The 10849-nt window shown below is 47.0% G+C and overlaps 1 protein-coding gene across 3 annotated transcripts in view; it reads left to right on the top strand.

Moving 5' to 3' along the window:
• Positions 1-9422, top strand: part of pex5la (peroxisomal biogenesis factor 5-like a) — a 99774-nt gene extending 90352 nt beyond the window's left edge. For all 3 annotated transcript variants that reach the window (XM_064330141.1, XM_064330140.1, XM_064330139.1), the window contains 5 exons: positions 993-1063; positions 4323-4532; positions 5237-5402; positions 7844-8001; positions 8669-9422. In XM_064330141.1, the coding sequence (XP_064186211.1) occupies positions 993-1063; positions 4323-4532; positions 5237-5402; positions 7844-8001; positions 8669-8864 (801 nt within the window). In that variant the 3' untranslated portion in view covers positions 8865-9422. The remainder of the gene's footprint in view (positions 1-992; positions 1064-4322; positions 4533-5236; positions 5403-7843; positions 8002-8668) is intronic.
• The last annotated feature ends 1427 nt before the right edge of the window (positions 9423-10849 follow it).

Genomic DNA, 10849 nt, shown 5'->3' with positions numbered 1-10849 from the left:
GTTCTAATTGCCATTTGACCTCCGAAGGAAGTGGGTCATTTTTGCTTCAGTGACAAGCAAAACAAGCCCGCTTCAAGTTTTACTCTTTATGTTACAGTCATTCCTTGCCCTGTTTTCACAGTCGATATAAACGTACTGTACGTGTTGAATATCTGTAGGGCCTAACATTTTAGAATTTGCCTGTATCTCATGCGGCAGGCAGCTCAAATATATGATGTTCTATTTATTTATTAATCATAATTTTTATAAAGTACGAGCAACTAAGTTTTTGTCAAGAGCTGTGTTAGCTGCATTAGCCATCTTGACCTGTGGCTTGGTTGTGAGTGAGCTTAATGCATTATAAAATGCGCGAATAGCAGTGTGCTTTCCCCTGCACTCATTCTTCTGGGATGCTCTGAAGTCCAGTGATGGCCTGACCGTTTGGCATTTAACTCACAGAGCGCAGGAGTGGCCAGACAGTGAAGCCCAGGAAGTATCGGAAGACGGACTCTACTGAGCATGCTCACAACCGTTGAGGGCAAAAGAGCTTGCTGCCCATTGAAATTCAATGTAGAAATCCGAGGTGATTTAACAACCAAAGATAACCTCACCGGTCCATTTTTTGCGATCGTAAATTTAATTATGTGCAGCAGTTTCTGAAACAATGGTTGTTTTGGGGTCCAAAAGTCTTGGGAAAATATTTATTAAAATATGCATATTCTATTACATAATGCATAATGTTCCATCTGCTTCTCATATGAAACGTAACAGTCGTTAATCCGGTTTTAAAATACCATCGGGGAAGTTTTATTTGGCCTTCAAAAGGCCTTTGGCCTTCTGATATTCCACATTCACTTTAATGGGGAGCTCCAATGGTTTGCCCTCAACAACGAAGACATGCGCAGAACAAGCTTACTTCCACGGCTTCGCCACTTTGATTGGCTGAGGGCATGCCGTCCTATCTAGTTATACATCTATGGCACGTCTATGGTTTAACCCCACTGTCTCCACAGGCTTGGCAAGTTTTGGGCACAACTCAGGCCGAGAATGAAAACGAGCAGGCAGCGATTGTCTCCCTCCAGAGGTAAGGAGGTGTTACTGCATGATATACTCAGCAAGGCGGTATAGAATCACTACAGCAATGATTCCCATCTCGTACGGTTTACAATTTAGAGTTTAGTTGTTTGGCAGACACTTCAGATTAGACAAATCAGATTACTGAAGTGTATTTAACATTGGCAACCCTGTATACAAATGCATATACGATAAATGAACAAAAAGCAGCACAGGCCTGAAACCGTGAGCACATAATGCTTGTTGCCATAACACCCAGTTTTCCATTTTACATTGGCCTGGTCTGCCATTTTGGACTCCTCATGATTTTTTTTTTTTAATTAGTGAATTAAACAAAATAACAAATTCTCACACATTTTCCATTCAGTTTGCTCAAGCACTGCATGCTATCACCTTTGGACCCAGACACCAGATTTAATCAAATAGGATCATTAGGTAAAACTGCACGGGTGCCACGGGCGAATCAGGTGGTAGCATTTGCGTGGAATATGCAAATGAGAGAATCTCACGCCAGGAGCCAATCAGTTGGTAACATTTGCATGTAATATGCAAATGAGATAATCCCCTTTAGCCCAATCAAACCTAATTAATGACAGTCAGCTGAGGAAACAAAGGATCACGCAGGAAAACAGCACACACAATCAAGATTATGAAACGCGGTTTTGGACGCACACACTGGATGGGTAGTTTTGGGTTCTCTTCCATTTTCTGTCAGTATACTATTAATAAATACAGCATTAGTAGAAAGCCTGTTTCTGGACAGTCGCAAAACCTCAAGCTTTTGCCGGTACCTCTGAATACTAGGATGAGGAGAATATCTCTGAAATTCCACGAGGCAGTTTTATCCGAGAGTCGGTCATTAATTCAGGCTGATAATTAAAATATAACAATCAAAAGTGAACGGATAAAAATGTTTTAATGTGGGATCAGGTTTGGTGCGGATTAGTCCGGTTTGGATAGAATGCCACACAGAACAATGCTAAACGACAGGGGAGACCCAGGCTGCCTACCCACAATGCAATGCCACACAAAAACATTCAGCCCCTCAGGAAGTATTCACATTCTGAATGCCACCTGAGATTGCCATCATAGAACATTCAGATATTACTTATTATGTATTTAGAATAGAAAGAATCTTATCTAAACTGATAGGGTTGAAAATTGCGGATATTATGCAAATAAGTGAGACAAGGAAATTCTCGAAAGGCTAATCTTGGGGAAAAAAAGGGGGCTTCAGTCAGCCAAGAATATCAATCTAGGTCAAGAATTCACCATTTCTGCAGGAAATGAATGAATCAGTGCATTGCACGGAGGCTACTCTGGAATGGTTTCAAAAAGAAGGTGAATATCCATTAGTGGCCCAAAGTCCAGGCTTGAATCCAAAGGAAAATTTATGCCGATATGTGAATATTGCAGTCCATTAACACCCTCGAGAACTGGAGCACTTTTGCAGTGTATTATGGGTAAAAAAAAGACTCCATACCATCCATGCTACTGGCTGAGAGAGAGAGAGAGATTATTGTTGCCAAATCCACCTTTAATTAGCGAGTTTGAGATAGTTTCTTTAAGTAGCTTGGGGGTGGCTGGGGGGAGGGGGGCTTCGTTTAAAAAATGTAGTTGCTTGTTTGGATCAGGGGTTGCTACTTCTTTGATAGCATAGATTTAAAGATTTTAATGCTCGGTCATGTCAACTTCACCCCCCCCCCCCCCCCCACCCCATGCACAATCAGCAGTAATTCTTCATTCTCACCCATAGCACCGGTATCTCCCATTTTTTGGATTGATGACTTGAGATCTATGATAGTGCTAGGCTTGTCCTTTTAGATGACTGATTAGTTTCTCATGAAGGTTGACAATACGGAGACAAATCAACACAGATTCACGGCCTTTCCACCAAGCACTGACATAGTGGGCTTAAATTGTATGTATTATCTCTTATATATGCATCATATCGTATGCAACATTTAGTTTATATCATAATATAGCCCAAATATCAGTGTTGGGTCTGATAATTTATAATTAGTTTTGAAGTAAGAATTGAATTTAAAAATGCATTGACATTACTTGAAATTGATCGAAAAAGTTTATTATAGTTAGGCAGTGCATGCATTTGTAAAACTCATTTGTGCATACTAATTTAACCAGTTACAGACATTGATATGTTTACAGTTGTCCAGTGAAAAAAACATTTTGGAATTTCAGAAATTTTTCCTAATGTATTGCAATAAGTATTCCCAGCTTCACTACTGTGTGCAAAGTAGTGGAAGGTGGAGAGAATTTTTCGGTAATGTCCCGTTCATGTGAGCTGTTGTAATCCAGGTGGTTATTTCTGTGGGACCAAGGTGTTCGTGCTCACAGATAGAGGCGACTCATTCTTTTTCTTAAATATTGTGAGAAAACAATCACCTAAAAAAAAAAAGGAAAGAAAGAAATGAAATGGAAAGTGTATAAAAATATTTCAGGTTCACGGTGAAATCACAAAGCCTGGGAATTACTTTTTCTGAGGCTTTTAATCTCAGAAATAGAAACATTTTTTAGGCCCTGTTGACTACGAGGAATGTACAGTAAGTGAATTTATTGTATTATATACACACACCCACACACATACGTACATACACATACACACACAGTTGTGCGTTGATTTGAGCAGCTTTTCTATGAAACACGATTTTGAAATTCGTCCCTTCAAGCTGTTTTACATTTGAGTGTTTGCTGTTTCCAACGCTAGATAGAAAACTGCTTTTGCACACCTGAAATAGCACGTAACTGACAGGTATGTGGGAGAAACTTAAATTGAGATGGAAGAGTAGGAGGGACTCCCACACACTTCTTTTCTATGCAATATTTGAGTTTCTAATTTTTAAGAAGCAGCAGTAGGCCTGGGGGTGTTGAAGGCAAACACAGGATCGGGAAGTAAACACAGCTATGGCAAATATGGAATTGAATAAAGGGAATTGGGAGATACACTGCTCATAACATGCATCTAATCAAATGCACTGGCATCTAAATGAGTGATGGGGGGTGTGTGTCATGTTGGAAAACGTACAAAAAACTCAAACCTTGCCCCCTGCTGACCCCCGCAAAGTAAATCTTTTGGGAGGGGGGGGGATGGTAAGAGAGTGAACGGATTTGTGGAATTTCATTTCCATTCATTTCATTTCTGGTAGCCTGGTTCTAATGAGAGTCTGTTGTCTCTGGAAGCTCCTTTGATGTGCATTCTGTGTGCCTCCCCCCATCCCAAACCTCCCACCCCCCTTGCCCCCCCCCAGGTGCCTGGAGCTCCACCCCAACGACCTGACCGCCCTGCTGGCCTTGGCGGTGAGTCTGACCAACAGCGGGATGGGCCAGGAGGCCTGCGAGGCCCTGCTGGCCTGGATCCGGCATAACCCCAAATACAAGCACCTCCTCAAGACCAGGCCCCACCTCAAGAGCTCCCCGGGGGCCCACGGCAGGCTGCCCCGACACTCCTCCAGCACCGGGTACCCCAAAACGCCCCCACCCCCCCCACACACACACACACCCCTGTCTCCGCACCCCTATCCCCTTTAAAACAGAGGGGGGGTGTCAAACTGCAGTGTCTGAAGGTCTGTAGTTTCGTTTCAATCAGCAGCCAATTTAGAGCCAGGAAATGAGGCGGTTGGACTCGTTATCCAATCAGTGACTGAAATGAGTCAATTAAAAGCTGCCACGCACCAGAAATCAGCAGTGTTTTCAGGACCGCAGTTTGACATCGTTGGCTTTGAATTCTGACAATATTTTCTAATTAATGAGTAAAATATTTGATGTGACGTAACACATTAAAAGCAGTGGGGTTCTAGAAACCTGACGTTTTGAAAAAAAACTTTCCAAAAAAACTTCAAAGCGTTTAAAGCGTCTTGTAAAACAGTACGTGACGTTGGGCTGGCTCATGCTGGTAAATGGTAAAATGGTAAATGGTAAATGGACTGCATTTATATAGCACCTTTATCCAAAGTGCTTTACAATTGATGCCTCTCATTCGCCAGAGCAGTTAGGGGTTCGGTGTCTTGCTCAAGGACACTTCGACACGCCCAGGGCGGGGTTTGAACCGGCAACCCTCCGACTGCCAGACAATCGGTCTTACCTCCTGAGCTATGTCGCCCCTGCTGGCTCCCGCTGGCTGCAGCAGAGATGCTAGCTCACCCGTCTCTCTCCCGGACCGCAGCTCGCTGTTGACGGAGGTGAAGGAGCTGTTCCTGGAGGCGGCCCAGCAGAACTGCGAGTCCATCGACTCGGACCTGCAGACGGGCCTGGGCGTGCTGTTCAACCTCAGCTCCGAGTTCAACAAGGCCGTGGAGGCCTTCAACGCTGCCCTGTCCGTCCGGCCGGAGGTAACGCAGCCACACACACGCCTGTCAGGGTGTCCGTCCGGCCGGAGGTAACGCAGCCACACACACGCCTGTCAGGGTGTCCGTCCGGCCGGAGGTAACGCAGCCACACACACGCCTGTCAGGGTGTCCGTCCGGCCGGAGGTAACGCAGCCACACACACGCCTGTCAGGGTGTCCGTCCGGCCGGAGGTAACGCAGCCACACACACGCCTGTCAGGGTGTCCGTCCGGCCGGAGGTAACGCAGCCACACACACGCCTGTCAGGGTGTCCGTCCGGCCGGAGGTAACGCAGCCACACACACGCCTGTCAGGGTGTCCGTCCGGCCGGAGGTAACGCAGCCACACACACGCCTGTCAGGGTGTCCGTCCGGCCGGAGGTAACGCAGCCACACACACGCCTGTCAGGGTGTCCGTCCGGCCGGAGGTACCGCAGCACACACACGCCTGTCAGGGTGTCCGTCCGGCCGGAGGTAACGCAGCCACACACACGCCTGTCAGGGTGTCCGTCCGGCCGGAGGTACCGCAGCCACACACACGCCTGTCAGGGTGTCCGTCCGGCCGGAGTAACGCAGCCACCACACGCCTGTCAGGGTGTCCGTCCGGCCGGAGGTAACGCAGCACACACACGCCTGTCAGGGTGTCCGTCCGGCGGATGTAATGCAGCCACACACACGCCTGTCAGGGTGTCCGTCCGGCCGGAGGTAACGCAGCCACACACACGCTTGTCAGGGTGTCCGTCCGGCCGGAGGTACCGCAGCCACACACACGCCTGTCAGGGTGTCCGTCCGGCCAGAGGTAACGCAGCCACACACACGCTTGTCAGGGTGTCCGTCCGGCCGGAGGTAATGCAGCCACACACACGCCTGTCAGGGTGTCCGTCCGGCCGGAGGTAACGCAGCCACACACACGCCTGTCAGGGTGTCCGTCCGGCCGGAGGTAACGCAGCCACACACGCGCCTGTCAGGGTGTCCGTCCGGCCGGAGGTAATGCAGCCACACACGCGCCTGTCAGGGTGTCCGTCCGGCCGGAGGTAATGCAGCCACACACGCGCCTGTCAGGGTGTCCGTCCGGCCGGAGGTAATGCAGCCACACACGCGCCTGTCAGGGTGTCCGTCCGGCCGGAGGTAATGCAGCCACACACACGCCTGTCAGGGAAGCACTGGCTCTGAATCTCAAACACACACACACACACACACACACACATACACATAGACACACACGCCCGCGCTCACACACACTCACACACACACACACACAGACAAAAACGTGCGAACAGACACACACACACAGACACGCGCACGCACGCACACACACACTCAGTTATACAGTCAGGCACCATCGTGAAAACACTAGTACGCTCCATTCAAAACATGTTATCTGAACCGTGAAATTCCAATTTGTGAACCCTGGAATGGAATTATTTGTAGATTAAGCAAACCGATTGCTTGGGCCTCCTTTGTACTACCAGTTTCTGTCTTCGTCCCGGAAACGGTGGGGGAACCAACACTGGCACAAATCCTCTGTGGCATTTCACTGCTGAATTCTCTCTCCAGCTGATCAGGCTCAGGACAGCGCGCATCGGCATTGAACAGCAGCCATGTTCACAGCAGTTACAGTGTTACAGAGCACATTGAGCACATGCATGGAGGTTTTTTATTTTGCTTCCTCAATCCTCAGTTCTGTACCCCTTTCTTAATTAACTTGTTTTTTTTAACATGAATTTTTTCTGTAAGTCAGTCGGTCAGTTGGTCAACGTTGCAAAACAGGTGCGGTGTGGTGCTGTTAAGCATAAATCGCTTTCTAGAGGAAACTAATCTCACCTGGAAGGGGCTGATGTTGGCGTCTGTAACACTAAGCACGGGGCATCACCGCTGTGTCCAAGGAAACGAGTTTCCCGCAAACTGAGTTATTCCGTTTCAGAAATGGAATGTTGTGACATTTCTGGACATGAGCACTACCATAGGGTTCCATTGAATTTTACACACAGTCTGCTCCAAAAGCCCTTTTGAACATTGGGAATTAGTGCATTGTATATTACATTGGATTAGTGTTTTACACACTGTATCAATGGCAATACATATCTGTCCCAGCCGTACACATAAATAAGCACATAAATAAATAAGCACATTTACTAGCATATAAATTGGATTCAGGTATTTCATAAACAGTATATAACCCAAGGCTGTAGCAGAGTTTCAGGGAGATTCTTACAGAGCTGAGGGTTGGGGATTTGGGCTTTTGACTCGAGGTTGCCAGTTCACTTCTCAGATGGGGCACAGTTTCTGTACCCTGCAGCTTGAATTCCTTCAGTAAATTATCCAGCAGTGTAAATGGATTTTAAAAAAGAAGTAAGCTATGAAAGTTTCTCTGGATCAGACAGAGCATCTGCTCATAAATGCCTGACTGTGAGTTCATGGCGTTGCCATGGGGATTTGTCTCCAGGACTACCTGCTGTGGAACCGGCTGGGGGCCACGCTGGCCAATGGGGACCGCAGTGAGGAGGCGGTGGAGGCCTACACCCGGGCCCTGGAGCTGCAGCCCGGCTTCATCAGGTCCCGCTACAACCTGGGCATCAGCTGCATCAACCTGGGCGCACACAGGTCAGTGAGTCACAGTCAGGGTAGTCTCAGTCAGTGAGTCACAGTCAGGGTGGTCTCAGTCAGTGAGTCACAGTCAGGGTGGTCTCAGTCAGTGAGTCACAGTCAGTGAGTGACGGAGAGGGTAGTCAGTCAGGATTGTCTCTGGGTAGTCTCAGTCAGTGAGTCACAGTCAGGGTAGTCACAGTGAGTGAGTCTCAGTCCGGGTAGTCACAGTGAGTGAGTCTCAGTCCCAGACTAAGGAGAGCATAGTAAGCCCTGGGTTCAATATACATTTCTCCTTCACTTTGACTCACATATTCTGCTTAGTTAATCCTGAAGATAGTAACCTGCATGTGCAACAATAAAAATGATATGGCATTGGCCTCACAACCAAATTCCAAAACATACCAAAATAGTAAAATGGGCGGCAGTGTAGTATAATGGCTAAGGAGTTGGTCTTGTAACCTGAAGGTCGCAGGTTCGACTCCCCGGTAGGGCACTGCCGTTGTACCCTTGTGCTCAAGGTACTTAACCTGCATTGCCCCAGTATATATCCAGCTGTATATTTGGATACAGTGTAAGTCGCTCTGGATAAGAATGTAATGTAAAGATTTGGAAATGTTCCTAAATGAGAGAAAATTGAGTGTCCCGCCGAACGGGGTAAAACGTTCCCCTTCCTTACCTGCAGGGAGGCGGCAAGCAACTTCCTGACGGCCCTGAACCTCCAGAGGAAGAGCCGGCAGCTGTCCCACCAGGTGATGTCAGGGAACATCTGGGCGGCGCTGAGGATAGCGCTCTCCATGATGGACCAGCCCGAGCTCTTCCAGGCGGCCAACATCGGGGACCTGGACTTACTCATGAGGGCCTTCAACCTGGACATGTGAGCACAGGGGGGGCCATGGAGACCCTCTGGGGGGAAAAAACAAAACAAATAAAAATAATAATAAAAAATACAAGAAGCCAAGAACCCAAAGCTGAGTATATAAGATTATGGAATGGAGCTATGTGCCGCTTTCTTTCGGTTTGTTTTTTTATCTCTCTTTTTTTTTCTTGCATGATATGGATTTAGCCATCCTGAAGAGCACTTTTTTTCTTCCTGGCACAGTGTGGAGTGTGTGCTTTTGAAGAGACTATTGCGTAAATGGGTTTTTTTTATTTTTTATTTTTTTTATTTTTTTTATTACTCTGCAAGTTCGTTTGATTTCCCCTAAGAGCACAAAAAGGACAGGTGGAGATTGTACAAGTATGCCTTAGAGAATTTCTTCAATTAAAAAAAAAACAAACTCATCTGGCTGAGCTGCGGCAGGACGTACAGTAGGGGCGGTCTTGGTTCCGGGGGGGGGTGGGGGGGCGTGGCAAACCAGGGTTGCGTTATTTCTCCGAACTGAGCAGCCCACTGACGTCCGAAGGACCCGGTGTTCAGGCCGACTGAAGGAAGAGATCAGCATTTGTGTAAAAAAAACTAAACGAACACTGCCTGCTGGAGCTCCTCAAGGGTCCCATCTGTAAGGACCACATACTTTCTAGCAGACAGTTTGCCTGCATGGACCTGAATGGAATGGCATCACTGAATCAATCAATCAATGAATCAATCGATCAATAGACCATGTTTAACTTAGCGGAGAGCTCTCGACAAAGGTTGGGGCTGTCTCTTCGCTTTTTACTTTGAAATATTTCGACATTTTACTTCACTTCGATTTCAGTTATACAGTATGTCCATCGCATGAGGCATTATGACTGTATGACTGTCTAGAGGACAACTGAATGACAACCAACAAATTCACCCACCAACCAACCAACCAACCAAGCAACCAACCAAATTGTTGTTCTCTATTTTCTGCACTCGGCAGAAAGGAAAAGGAAATGAACTCTGCGTTTTGTAGCAGTTGACAATTTTGTTAAAACTGGACTTGGAGCTGTAAGCCAGACTGCAAAGCCTTACTCAAAACGCATGCAGATGTATGATTAATTTCCATACTATTTTTTTTATTGTTTTTGCATTAGGGCATTTTTTTTCAAGTTCAAGTTTGATAGTTTTTGACTGTTTTAGCGTGCCGTGCGTTTGAATCCTACGGAGACTCAACTGCCTGTGCGATTAACCCTCTCCGCAGGAAGTGAGCACGATGGATGGCACTCCCAGAATCCTTTGATGTTTGTAGCTCCTCCTCTTTCGCTCTGCTAGAAAACCGTTTTTTTTTTTGTAGTTTTTTTCTCAGCAAAGAGGCCTCAGTGACTCACAGAACTGGACTGGTGATCCATTCTGCTCCAGAAAATGTCGGCGGGCTCTGTTACTCCTGACAGCCGTGTGTAAATGCTACTGAACCGATCTGTCAGCTTTGAAGCCATTCGACGGTACATCCTCCCATCTTCCTCTCCTCCTTCCCCCCCCCCGTTTCCTTTTCCAGAGTGACTTTGAGAAACAGGGCACCAATCCCAGGCGAAGGCATTGAAAAGACTACTTGAACCAAAAAAAACGACACTTTTTCAAATTGTCAATTTTGTTTGAGAAATAAACTGAGCACTTTAATTCAGAGGCAGAACAAAATATAATGAATGATAAAAAAAGAAAAATACAAATACGGAAAATAACTGTCACTCTCAATGCCTTCCCAGGTAGAACCGAAAGACTCTTGCAATGTTTTGAAAGTGGCAGGAGAGGCTCAGATAATAAAGGAGAGGTGTGTCAGCAGACCTGAGCTGATGTAGTCAGACAGCCTCTTTGATAGGAATGGGGAAAGAGGTGAGAGAGTGTATGATTTCCGTCTGTCCCCCCCCCCCCCCCCCACGTCGGTCTAGACACATCCCAGCAGTCCAGCGGTCTCAGTGCTGGTGAGTGGCTGGGCGTCAACAGCATTTCCCCGAACGTTGG

This window comes from Anguilla rostrata, chromosome 4 (genome assembly GCF_018555375.3).
Source record: "Anguilla rostrata isolate EN2019 chromosome 4, ASM1855537v3, whole genome shotgun sequence".
In the NCBI taxonomy this organism is placed as follows: Eukaryota; Metazoa; Chordata; class Actinopteri; order Anguilliformes; family Anguillidae; genus Anguilla; species Anguilla rostrata.
The sequence above is the reverse complement of the archived record's forward strand: the minus strand, read 5'-3'. Positions and strand labels throughout refer to the sequence as shown.